The sequence below is a fragment of the Pristiophorus japonicus genome, chromosome 3, assembly GCF_044704955.1.
Source record: "Pristiophorus japonicus isolate sPriJap1 chromosome 3, sPriJap1.hap1, whole genome shotgun sequence".
Taxonomy (NCBI): Eukaryota; Metazoa; Chordata; class Chondrichthyes; family Pristiophoridae; genus Pristiophorus; species Pristiophorus japonicus.
The window spans coordinates 67,438,015-67,452,210 of NC_091979.1; the positions used below are offsets into that span (position 1 = coordinate 67,438,015).

Sequence of the window (14,196 nt, forward strand, 5' to 3'; positions counted from 1 at the left end):
TGTTCCTCAGGATACCCCAAATCGCTTCACGGCCAATTATGTACTTTTGAAATGTAATCACTGTTGTAATGTAGGAAACATGGCAGCCAATTTGCACACAGCAAGGACACACAAACAGCAGTGAGATAAATGACTAGATAAATCTGTTTTTGGTGTTGGTCGAGGACTAAAGGATGGCAAAGACAACGGGAGAACTGCCCTGCTCTTCTTTGAATCATGTCCTGGGATCATTTAGGTCCACCTGAGATGGCACCACTGCCAGTGCAGCACTGCGCTGAAATGTCAGCCTAGATTATTTGCATCAATTTAATGTAAAATTAAATTACACATCCAGCTTTTAAACCCCAAAATAGCCAGTTTTTGCTCTTTGTTGAGAGAACTTATTCCCTCTTTTCAAATTATTTTCTCCTTTCCTTTTCTAGTTTGCTGCAGGCCTTGCACCAAATGTGGCCAAGGAGTTGACAGGTGAATTGTTTCTAGGTCTACAGTGCTCCTGAGCTATCCATCAGGAAATGACTATGGGGAAACACCTCATCTCTGTTCACCATCTCCCCCCAATAGCAGAGTTGAGAGAGGAAGGGATATTTCTCAGTCATGGTGCTAAAGTGCCAGGACCAGAGCACAGCACATATAATACTTGCCAACTACTCACTGGCCCAAACTCCCGGGATGTTCTAGGTCAGTCCTGATGAATAATTTATGAAGAGTCCTGGCTTAGATGGTTTTGCTGCTGGCATTTCACCAGAGGAGTGGGAGGGAAATAATTGTGTCAGCAGTCCTTAAAGGCTAACAGTTTAAAGGAATGTGACCACTTAAAGGTCAAAAACTTGATGCTGACTTAAAAAAAAGCAATAAATATTTTTAAAGTATATTTCAGCCTTTACAAATGGGCAAAACCGAAGTGGCTAGCAAAATAAATTTGGAGGCAATATTTGGGAGTGATCATTTGATTATACCATGAAAATATCTGGTCAGCACGAAGCAATTATCAACAACTTTGTAATGTCTGTAAGCTTGTAATGTTTGTAGATCCACACTGTGAATGTGGACGTATTGTGTACTGCAAATGCAGGGTTAATAATTAACAGAACCGGCAGATTCCGGACACTTCCGAGAGAGCTGCCTGCCATGTTAGGAAGCTGTGTGTGATGTGCTCTGTGAAGATATCACATTTGGCGACGGAAGATGGGATTTTTCAGATGATTTAAAGCTTAAATTTTGTTGGTGAAGGATTCAGCCAGCCGACAGAGAGACTTTGAAAGTTTCTGTCTTTGGAAAAAAAGCTACAAAATCCGAGGTAAAATACAGCACACGATGTGAACAGCTAGAGATTAAAATGGCAGGTATATTGGGACATTTGGGAGAATATAGACACGACTGGGAACGTTTTAAAGCGTATGTGGATCGGCTAGAAATGTATTTCACTGCAAATAACATAATCGAAGTTCCAGACAATGCAGTCCAGAACCGGGCTGTGTTGGAATGTAAGAAAGCGATCTTCTTATCGGAGGCAGGTCCGGCATTATATGACACTCTTGTAAATCTACTTGTGCCTGACAAGCCAAAGGACACAACGCTTAAAGAGATTTTAACAAAGCTGGAGCAGCACTATAACCACAAATCGTTAGAAATTGCTGAAAGCTATCATTTCGGGATTCGGAATCAAAAATCTGATGAAAGTATGTGATTACATCATTGCATTAAAAAAGCTATTGATGCACTGTAATTTTGGAAACTTTCAAAAACCGAGCATCACGGGATCGTTTTGTTTGTGGGGTAAAAAATGATGTGATCAGAAGGAAGTTATTGACGACGGATGACTTGACTTTTGAGATTGCTTGTCAGACAGCAAGGTCGATGGGCATGGCTGAACAATATTCCCGAGAATTAAATAATAATTACTGTCATCAGTCAACCGAGGTAAATCACCTGCAGGTTCAAAGTAAAAGACGATGGGGGCCCAAAGTCTCAGAAACTGGAAATTCTAACAGAGCGTCGAAGTCGTGCTATAGGTGCCTGGGACAACACATTGCTCAAAGTTGTCCATATGTGAAGACAGAGTGTTTCTTCTGCAGGAAGACTGGGCATCTTGCGAAGGCATGCCGACTGAAGGGTAAATCAGCTTTTAAAGCTATGAGTCCAGTGTTCAAAGCTATGAGTAGAAATCCCAACAGACTACATAGCATGGAAGAACAACAACAGAACGAGGAGATGTTAGAGTTACACGTCATCAGGAGCACGAGGTTAACGGACAGCATCAAAATCCACATAGATGTTGCGGGATTCAAGATACCAATGGAAATTGACACGGGTGCCTCTGTGAGTGTAGTACCGGAGTCACTATACCGCGACAAATTGCGTGATTTCCAACTGGAGAAATCCAAGATAGCGTTGCGGGGCTACTCGGGAGAGAAAATTCCTGTGGTAGGTCGTATCACCGTACCGGTGAAATATAAAGATCAATTTCAGAACTTGCCTCTAATAGTAGTGAAAGGAGACAAGTCTGCCTTACTAGGAAGAAATTGGTTGAGCTCACTGAAGCTGGATTGGAGTAAGATTTTCTGTGTGGAAGTGAGATTTTCATCAACGGATGAGGTTATCAAGCAGTATCCGAAGGTGTTCTGTGAAACAGGCAGTCCGATCCAAGGTTTCAAGGCGAGTGTCAGGGTACAGAAGGACGCTAGATCGGTTTACTACAAGCCACGTTCCGTACCATATGCACTCAAGGAGAAAGTTGAGCAAGAACTCAAAAGACTAGAGACTGAGAACATTATTTGTAAGATAGATCGATGTAATTGGGCTACACCCATTGTTGTTGTACCTAAGTCTAATGGTAAGGTAAGATTGTGTGGTGATTATAAAGTAACCGTAACCAGGTTCCAGAGGGTAATGTTCCCAATACATTGCCGAATATAGAAGATTTGCTCACCATACTGACAGGTGGTCAGATCTTCTCAAAACTGGATCTTACGAATGCCTACTTACAGCTTGAACTAGATGAGGAGCCCAAGTCATGTTTGACTATAAATACTCATCTAGGCCTATATCAATGTAATAGGCTACCGTTTGGAGTGTCTTCCGCCCCTGCCATATTCCAAGGGGTGATGAACAAGATTTTGCAAGGTATTGAAGGGGTAGTATGTTATTTGGATGACATATTAATTTCAGCACCAAATAGGCAAATTCATAATAACATATTGAATGAAGTCCTCAAACGGTTAGAGAAGCACAGAGTACAAGTGTCTGCTCATAAGTGTGAGTTATTTAAAAACTCAGTGAAGTACTTAGGGTACAGAGTAGACAAAGATGGTTTACATCCAACCATGGAAAAATTGGATGCAATTACAAATGCACCCCTCCCAGGAATGTCACTGAACTTCGTTCATTCTTGGGTCTTTTGAATTATTATGGGAAGTTCCTACCAAATTTGGCTACAGCATTACATCCACTGAATGAACTTTTGAAAAAACAAGTCCATTGGAAGTGGTCAAAAGAATGCGATACAGCATTCAAGGAGTGTAAAAGCAAATTGATAGAGAGCACCATGTTAGTTCATTATGACATATCTAAGGAGATTAAGCTAGCATGTGATGCCTCTCCATATGGAGTTGGGGCAGTGATTTCTCATTTATTAAGTAGTGGGGAGGAGAGACCAATTGCTTTTGCTTCACGCACTCTCAGTGCCAGTGAGAGTAATTATGCGCAAATTGAAAGGGTAGCCTTGGCATTAATTTTTGGGGTCAAGAAGTTTCACTAATACTTGTATGGTCGTAAGTTTACCATCGTTACGGATCATAAGCCCCAAACAGCAATCCTCCATCCAAAGTCCCCAGTTCCAACATTAGCTGCAGCCCGAATGCAGAGATGGGTTGTGATTTTGTCAGCATATATATATGATATTGAATACAGATGATCAGCTGATCACAGTAATGCTGATGCAATGTCTAGATTGCCTTCCCCACCCGATAGGAAAGAAGTGTTTTATTTTTCATACATTGATGAACTGCCAGTCAAAGCTGAAGAGATTGGTAGAGCAACCAAACGTGACCCAGTGATGTCAAAGGTGTATGAGTATATTGCAAATGGATGGCCAAACCAGGTAACAGGCAAAGATACATATCCATTCTTCATTCGTAGGAATGAATTATCAGTCAATAAAGATTGTATCATGTGGGGTGCAAGAGTGGTTATACCAAATAAATTCAGGTCCAAATTATTAGGAGACTTCCATGACCAGCACCTGGGAATGTGCTTGACCAAGAGTTTTGCACGCAGTTATTTATGGTGGCCAGGTCTTGATAAAGATATAGAGTACATCGTGAGTCAGTGGACGACATGTCAATCGATAAGCAAGCAACCACCATCAGTACCATTACAGCCATGGAAATGGTCTCCTAGGGTGTGGCAAAGGCTACATATTGATTTTGCTGAGTTAGAAGGACAACAATTGTTCATTGTGATTGATAGCCATTCGAAATGGGTTGAGGTGTTTCCAATGTGGAAAATAACAACAAGTAAAATATTGGACATTTTACGAAAATTATTTTCTTCATTTGGCCTCCCTGAAGAAATTGTTTTGGATAATGTACCACAATTTCATTTAGAAGAATTTGCACAATTCACGAGCAAAAATGGTGTGAAACATACCAAGGTTCCACCATACCATCCTGCTTCGAATGATGCAGCAGAGCGCACTGTACAAATTGTAAAACGTGCCCTCATAAAACAAATGTTAGATCCAAATCCAAGAAAACGACAGTTGTCATTGGATCACAAATTGGCTAATTTTTTGATTACATATCGAAATATTCCTCATACAACTACTGGTAGAACACCAGCAGAGTTGTTTCTCAAACGACAGCCACGAACCAGTTTCTCGTTGTTAAAGCCAAATTTGGCACAGTCCGTAGAAGAGACACAATTAAGACAGAAAGAGAATCATGATAAGGGTAGAGTAAAAGAGAGAGGTGTGAAATTAAACCAGAAGGTGAGAGTGAAGAACCATCACCATAAATGGTTAAAGTGGTTACCAGGAAGAGTGGTAAAGATATGTGGTCCCCGCACATATTTGGTAAAGATGTTTAATAATGGACAGGTTAGGTTTGTTCATATTGATCATATTTTACCAACAGACATGGAAGGAGTTGAAGGTGGGAATGATTCAATTATTTCTGACTCATCAGATAGTTTTGATATACCAGTAGCAAATCCTAAATCCAATGTACTGGAAACAAATTCAGGAGAGAATCAGAATGAAAGTCTGAGTCCGAGTCAGGAAAACAAAGAGCCTGAAGTTAGAGTGACTTCAAATGAAAATCAAGGAAATTCCATGGAGGAAAACGTTCCTCAGGATGAGCCTCGAATGAGTTTAGATTCGAGACCATGTTTGGAAGGTTCTATTCGAGAGTGAAGGTATCCTCTTCGAAACAGAAAACAATTGGTAAAGTTAATTTTGTAAATATGGAAAAAAAATAAGTTTATATCCTGTGTTATGTATAAACATGAAAGTTATGTATGATGTTTATTATGATGGCTTCTTCATTAAGGAGGGAGAAGTGTAATGTCTGTAAGCTTGTAATGTTTGTAGCTCCACACTGTGGATGTGGACATATTGTGTACTGCAAGTGCAGGGTTAATAATAAACAGAACCGGCAGATTCCGGAGACTTCCGAGAGAGCTGCCTGCCATGTTAGGAAGCTGTGTGTGCTGTGCTCTGTGAAGGTATCACAAACTTGATTCCTTTACTGCAGTGCGGCCTGGAGTTTCCGCTTTAGCGATCCAAAAATTGTGCCCAAAATTGTGCTAGTGTTCTTTTTCCCTCAGATTTCCACGCAAACTCATTTACATATCGGCAAACTTAAAATCTGGCATGAACCAGCACAATCGGGCAGCATTTTAGAATGTAATTTTTTCCCCCAAAATGTTGCTATATAAAATATATTCCGTACTATATTTAAGAGTGGTAACTTGGTGCAGTTTGTTTAATACAGTTCAAAATTGGTTTATCACCAAAAGTAAGCAATTTTAATCATAGCGTCTCATTCCCCCTCCGGTATCCTTCTCTCTCTCACTCACTCTCTGACATCCTGCTCTCTCTCCCCCCCTCTGACATCCTGCTCTCTCTCTCTCCCCCTCTGACATCCTGCTCTCTCTCTCTCCCCCTCTGACATCTGCTCTCTCTCTCACTCACTCTCTGACATCCTGCTCTCTCTACCCCCCTCTGACATCCTGCTCTCTCTCTCTCCCCCTCTGATATCCTGCTCTCTCTACCCCCCATCTGACATCCTGCTCTCTCTCCCTCCCCCTCTGATATCCTGCTCTCTCTCTCTCCCCCTCTGACATCCTGCTCTCTTTCTCCCTCCCTCTGACATCCTGCTCTCTCTCTCCCCCTCTGATATTCTGCTCTCTCTCTCTCCCCCTCTGACATCCTGCTCTCTCTCTCCCCCTCTGACATCCTGCTCTCTCTCTCTCCCCCTCTGACATCCTGCTCTCTCTCTCTCCCCCTCTGACATCCTGCTCTCTCTCTCTCCCCCTCTGACATCCTGCTCTCTCTCTCCCCCTCTGGCATCCTGCTCGCTCTCTCTCCCCCTCTGACATCCTGCTCTCTCTCTCTCCCCCTCTGACATCCTGCTCTCTCTCTCTCCCCCTCTGACATCCTGCTCTCTCTCTCCCCCTCTGACATCCTGCTCTCTTTCTCTCCCCCTCTGACATCCTGCTCTCTCTCTCTCTCCCCCTCTGACATCCTGCTCTCTCTCTCTCTCCCCCTCTGACATCCTGCTCTCTCTCTCTCCCCCCCCCGACATCCTGCTCTCTCTCTGCCCCCTCTGACATCCTGCTCTCTCTCTCTCCCCCTCTGACATCCTGCTCTCTCTCTCTCCCCCTCTGACATCCTGCTCTCTCTCTCTCCCCCTCTGACATCCTGCTCTCTCTCTCTCCCCCTCTGACATCCTGCTCTCTCTCTCTCCCCCTATGACATCCTGCTCTCTCTCTCTCTCCCTCTGATATCCTGTTCTCTCTCTGCCCCCTCTGATATCCTGCTCTCTCTCTCTCTGCCCGCTCTGATAGCCTGCTCTCTCTCTCTCTCTGGCCCCTCTGATATCCTGCTCTCTCTACTCCTCTGTTTAATTTGATCCCCATAATGCTATTGAGCTGTTTATGGCGATAAAATCTGCCAGTTAACTCTTTGTTGGTGTACCTGATTATTATACCCCCCCCCAAAAAAAAATCTCTATTAGCTCTATTAGCTGTTAAGTTGCTTCGAGCCAATACAATGGTGTGTTGATGTCTGGTATTCTGAATCCACGTGATATCACCCGTTGAGTCCTCTACTAATTTGTGACTCACTAATGCCTGTAAATTGCACTCCTTGCATACTATGGGGCAGAAACTGCAATGTCTTCAGCATACGCTCAGCGTACGCCATCCTAATCCTTCTGAAAGGCATATGCGCAAACCCAGAACTTGCAATCTGTCAAGGTACACCTTGTGAGATCATACGGACCAACTGGACTGGCTATTTTCCCAACAACTGCCCAGCAATTGTCCACAAAACTCCTATGGCTGGTAAAAGCAGGGCCAGTACATGGTTTCACCAGCATAAGAGTTATTATTACTCTTAAATTAATTTTTTTAAATAAAAAATGATGCACAAGCACTTAAAATTAGTTTATGTAAATATTGGCCTGGGTTAAAATGTTTAAAATTATTTTTCAAAAAGGTAAATTTTTACTGTATTTGGTGTAATTAAGGGACTTTTAATTAAATTTGAAAATCAGAACATTTATATTTATTAGAATTGTCTAAATTGTTTAGTTATTTGAGGATTCCATTGCATGCCAGTAGGGAATTTTATTCAAAAATTACTGCAATGCAATCCTCCTTTGTGATTGGAGGACCTGATCCACATGATCCAAGGGATGCTTCCAAACTGTTTGCATCCCTGGGATCCATGGGTCTTTATGCAGGCGTACACCTGGAGGCCTGAGACCAGAACTTTTCACAGCCTGGGAGCCAAGGGGAAAGTTCAGAAATATTTTGCAGGTCGGAGGCGTACTCCAGAGGTACACCTCCAACTGCAATTTCAGGGCCCATGCATGCTGGTGAAGTGGGCAAGTTGTGAAATGCGTGGGGTAGGGGGTCTGTGCTTCTGAAGATCAATGGGAAATGACACCATTTGGAACATGTATTGGAATGTAATTAAAAAAAGAAAAATGTTGGAAATGCACAGCAGAGCCTGTCAGAATATGTGTGCCTTCTTCATGGTAATCTGCACCCGAAATCATAGCTTGTCTTTTCTCCTTACATTCAAGTGCAAATGAGAAAGATTTCTTTCAGAAAATGACATATTGGCATCAGTATATGAATAATTTGAGATATGACCTGGTAAGTGTAGCATGCTTGGGAGGAACAAGTGACTTTGGACTTATGATTCCCAAAGCCCTCCATCACTGGACTTTAATATGATGTTTCATAATAATCATTTTGAAGACGATTTAAAAAATGTATTTGGGAGCTGCAGAAAGCAATTTACAAGTTGGATAGAGTTACTTATTTTATACAATACTGCTTTTTACTTACAGAAAATGCTGGACTTGATTGCTGTAACTGTTTCATACGATTGTGCACCAAATCATAAGGTGAGACGTAGTGTTATACTGTACTATACCTTAATTAATGGTTATACTTGAACATTTAATTACAGGTGCACTAACCTTCTATGGTAAACCTTAATTAATGAGAATATATTTAATATTTACAAATATTTGGATGGTCACCAGGATTTAAATAATGATTGAAATTGATATAAGAGCTACGCATTTAATTGAAGAACTAGGCATTGCCAGTGGTGTTAGTGGAGAACACTGAGAGTAGACGGTAAATTTTATACATAATTATATGAGAATTGCTTTGAAAGAAAAAAAGAAAGTCTTGCATTTATGTAGCGCCTTTTACGACCACCAGATGACTCAAAGCCCTTTACAGCCAATGAAATACTTTTGGAGTGTAGTCACTGTTGTAATGTCAGAAACACAGCAGCCAATTTGTGCACAGCAAGCTCCCACAAACAGCAATGTGATAATGACCAGATAATCTGTTTTTGTTATGTTGATTGAGGGATAAATATTGGCCAGGACACTGGGGATAACTCCCCTGTTCTTCTTCAAAATAGTGCTATGGGATCTTTTACATCCACCTGAGAGAGCAGACGGGGCCTTGGTTTAGCGTCTCATCCGAAAGACAGCACCTCCAACAGTGCAGCACTCCCTCAAGCACTGCACTGGAGTGTCAGCCTAGATTTTTGTGCTCAAGTCCCTGGAATGGGACTTGAACCCACAACCTTCTGACTCAGAGGCAAGAGTGTGCTATCCACCGAGCCACAGCTGACACGCTGATTGAAACATTTTGATCGAAAACACTTCCTTTTATCTTTTCCCCTGAATATTATGCTTCCTCCTTTGGTTAAATATGTAGGGTACTCCTCACCATAGGCTGTCACAGCAGTCAGCAGTGTTGCTCCACCAACCCAATTAGCTGACTGTGCTTCTGTGCATGACATTGACCCTGCTATTTTTTATTTTCTTCAAAATGCAGTTCTCTGCTCTCACAATCCTCTGAGTGACCTAGCTGAGGTCTGGTGACATGTATGTAAACAGAACAGTTCCAAAATCAATTGAGAATGAGATGTAAAATTGAAATCTTGAGAGTTTAGAGTTGGAAAGTCTGTCACAAAAACTACAAAATCACTTGAATTGTATTGTTGTTGCTCTGTGGCCATGCAGTACAAAATTGTTCGAACATTTTCAGTGTACAGATCACCTGGTAATTTTGTATTGGATCTCTGGGCTCTGTAACTGATCAGTAATCTTTGTTCTTTCAGACTGACAGTTTAGGAAATGAAATCTCAAAAGCCAATGAAGATTCCTTACAGGAAAACCTGACAAAAATCAAGGTACAGTTAAAATAAAATATACCATTTTCTTTGTACAAAGATGCAAACATTCTTCAGTTTTTAAGTGTTGAAATCATCAGTAAGACTGAAGATTTTTTCATATTGAATTGTTCATTTGCGAGGAGCATAACAGGTTATTACAGAATCTTACAGCACAGAATGGATGATTCAGCCTGTGCCAGCTCTTTGAAAGAGCTGTCCAATTAGTCCCACATCATAGCTTTCTCCCCATAACCCTACAAATTAGTTCTCTTCAACTGAATGTCCAATTGCCTTTTGAAAGCTCCTTTGGAATCTGATTCCATCACCCTTTCAGGTCGTGCATTCCAGATCATAACAACCCTCTGTAAAATAATTTCTCTTCATTTCCCCTCTAGTTCTTTTGCCAATTATTTTAAATCTATGACCTCTGGTTATCGACCCACTTGCCAGAGGAAACACTTTCTCCCTGCTTGCTCCCCTCATCGTCTTGAATACCTCTATTAGGTCTCCCGTTAACCTTCTCTGCTCTAAGAAGAACAATCACAACTTCTCCAGTCTCTCCACATAACTGAAGTCCCTTGTCCCTGGTATCATTCTGGTAAACTTCCTCTGTACCCTCTCCTTGACATCTTTCCTAAAGTGTGGTGCCCAGAATTGTGCACAATACTTCAGCTGAATCCTAACCAGTGATTTGTAAAGGTTTAGCATGACTTCCTTGTTTTTGTATTCATTGTCCGTATTTACAAAACCAAATATCCTATACTCTTTCTTAACTGCCATCAACTTGCCCCGCCATCTTCAAGGAGTTGTGAATATGCACCCCCAGGTCCCTCTGCTCTTGTACCCCCCTCAAAATAATACCATTTAGACTCTACTGCCTCTCCATGTTGTTTCTGCCAAAGTGCATCACTTCACATTTATCCGTATCAAATTGCATCGACCATGTGTCTTCCCATTTCAATCTATCTATGTCCTCGTGAAGTCTGCTACTATCCTGCTCACTATTTACTACATTGCCAAGTTTTGTATCATCCACAAACTTTGAAATTGTACCCCTATACCCAAGGCTAGGTCATTTGTTTAATAACAAGAAAGCACTGGTCCGAATGCCAATCTCTGGGGGACCCGACTGGATACTTCCCTCCAGTCACAAAAACATCCGTTCACCACTACTCTCTACCTCCTATCCCTTAGCCAATTACATACCCAAGTTACCTCTCTCCCTTTAATAACATATGCTTCTATTTTCCAAATAAGTCTGTTGTGTGGCACTTTATCAAAAGCCTTTTGAAAGTCCATGTATGCAACTACTGCACTACTTTCATAAACCCACTTTATTACTTCATCAAAGAACTCAATCAGGTTAGTCAGACATGATTTGCCTTTAACAAATCCATACTGGTTGTTGCTTATTCACCCCTGCTTCTCCAAGTGAGAATTAATTTTGTCCTTGAAAATGGTCTCTTGTAGTTTTCCCACCACTTCCAGTCCTCTGACACCACCCCCATATCCAAGGAGGATCGAAAGACTGTAATCAAAACGTCTTCTATTTCCATCCTAGCTTCACTTAGCAACCTAGGATGCATCCCATATGGATTGAGTAACTTGTTAACTTTGAGTGATGACAACCTACTTAGTACCTCCTTTCTATCTCTTTTTATCCTATCCAATATTTCTACTCCTCCTCCTCCACTGCAACACAAACCTCATCCTCTTCTTTTGTGAAGACAGATACAAAGTATTCATTCAGTACCTCAGTCATGCCCTCTGTCTCCACAGGAAGATTTCCTTTTCTGTCCCTAATCAGCCCCACCTTTCCTTTAACTATCCGTTACTTTTTATATGTTGATAAAATATTTTTGGGTTCCCTTTTCTGTTATCCGTTAATTTTTTTCTCATGTTGTCTCTTTATCCTTCAAACCCCCTCAATCCCCTCCCTTGTACAAAGATGTAACATGACGTGGTTGCAGTCTTGGAATTACTAAGAACTTGCTTTTCACTGTGTCCTGGGAGTCTCTGTTCAAACTGTTGTAAGAGTTCAGTTATGTCTCAAAAGCGGCCCAAATGCTCATTACTGGGATTTTATTACAGACTGTCGAGCACTGGAAAGGAGATAGAGGAAGAAATATGTAGACAAATTAGAGTAGAATGCAAGAACAACAAGGTTATAATAATGGATGACTTTAATTACTCAAAGACAGACTGCGGTACAAGTAATGGCAAAGAATGGGAAGAGTTTTTACAACGTGTTCAGGACTGGTTTCCAGATCAGTATGTTTTTAGTCCAACAAGGGAAGAGGCAGCATTTTATATTTGTAAATATAAATATATTCTCATTAATTAAAATGTATCTAGTTCTAAGTGAGATAAGTAGATGATATAAGGGTTGGGTAATATCCAGGAAATAGCGTCTATAACATAATTAGATTCAATGTGAAAATTGAAAAGGTGGGAAATAATACTTGAACTGCAAAAAGCCAATTTCAATGAAATAAAAAGGGTAGTAGCCCAGATAAGTTAGGAAAACATCTTGGCAAATAAGACAGTGCACAAATTCAAAATATTCAAACATGATTAGGTTACAAGCTAGATGAGGTGCAGCAAAATCTGGAGTTTCTTTGATGAGTAGTGAAGTTAAAATTAAAATGAAACTTAAGGAAAAAGCTCATGACATATCTCGGACTACAAATACAAAAGTAAATCAAGCAGAATGCTTAAAATATAGAGGGAAAGTAAAAGGAGGCTAGAAAGGCTAGGAGAAGGTTTAAAGAAAGACAGGCAGAATCATAGAATCATAGAAGTTTACAGCACATTTTGTCCCATCGTGTCCATGCCGGCCAACAAGAGGCTATCCAGCCTAATCCCACTTTCCAGCTCTAGGTCTGTAACCCTGCAGATTCTGGCACTTCAAGTGCACATCCAAGTACTTTTTAAATGTGGTGAGGGTTTCTGTCTCTACCACCCTTTCAGGCAGTGAGTTCCAAACCCCCACAACCCTCATCGTGAAGAAATGTCCCCTCAAATCCCCTCTAAACCTTCTACCAATTACTTTAAATTTATGCTCCCTGGTTGTTGACCCCTCTGCTAAGGGAAATAGGCCCTTTCTATCCACTATACCTAGGCCCCTCATAATTTTATACACCTCAATGAGGTCTCCCCTCAGCCTCCTCTGTTCCAAGGAAAACAACCCAGCCTATTCAATCTGTCCTCATAGCTAAGATTTTCCACTCCCGGCAACATCCTCGTAAATCTCCTTTGTACCCTCTCCAGTGCAATCATGTCCTTCCTGTAATACGGTGACCAGAACTGCACGCAATACTCCAGCTGTGGCCTAACCAGTGTTTTATACTGATCAAGCATAACCCCCCCCTACTCTTGTATTCTATGCCTCAGCTAATAAAGGCAAGCATTCCATATGCCTTCTTAACCACCTTATCTACCTGGCCTGCTATCTTCAGGGATCTGTGGACCTGCACTCCAAGGTCCCTTTGTTCCTCTACACTTCTCAGTGTCCTACCATTTAATGTGTATTCCATTTCCTTGTTAGACCGCCCCAAAATTATTACCTCACACTTCTCCGGATTAAATTCCATTTGCCACTGTTCTGCCTACCTGACCAGTTGATTGATATCTTCCTGCAGTCTACAGCTTTCTTCTTTGTTAGCAACCACACAGCCGATTTTAGTATCATCTGCAAACTTCTTAATCATACCCCCTATATTCAAGTCTAGATCATTGATGTATACCACAAAAAGCAAGGGACCCAGTACTGAGCCCTGCGGAATCCCACTGGAAACATCCTTCCAGTCACAAAAACATCCATCAACCATTACCCTTTGCTTCCTGCTTCTGAGCCAATTTTGGATCCAACTTGCCACTTTGCCCTGGATCCCATGGGCTTTTACTTTCGTGACTAGTCTGCCGTGTAGGACCTTATCAAAAGCTTTGCTAAAATCCATATACACTACATCATACGCACTGTCCTCATCGACCCTCCTGGTTACCTCCTCGAAAAATTCAATCAAATTAGTCAGACACAACCTTCCCTTAACAAATTCGTGCTGACTGTCCTTGATTAATCCGTATCTTTCTAAATGAAGATTTATCCTGTCTTTCAGGAATTTTTCCAATAATTTTTCCACCACTGAGTTTAGGCTGACTGGCCTGTAATTACTCGGTCTATTCCTCTCTCCCTTCTGAAACAAAGATACCACATTAGCAATCCTGCAGTCCTCTGGCACCACACCTGAAGCCAGAGAGGATTG

At 41.5% G+C, this 14,196-nt stretch overlaps 1 protein-coding gene across 1 annotated transcript in view; it reads left to right on the forward strand.

Moving 5' to 3' along the window:
* The window catches only part of LOC139253950 (lactase/phlorizin hydrolase-like), a 118,221-nt gene that overhangs the window by 21,847 nt on the left and 82,178 nt on the right, over positions 1-14,196 (forward strand). The window contains exons 3-4 of the mRNA XM_070873607.1: positions 8,580-8,636; positions 9,878-9,949. Of these exons, the coding sequence (XP_070729708.1) occupies positions 8,580-8,636; positions 9,878-9,949 (129 nt within the window). The remainder of the gene's footprint in view (positions 1-8,579; positions 8,637-9,877; positions 9,950-14,196) is intronic.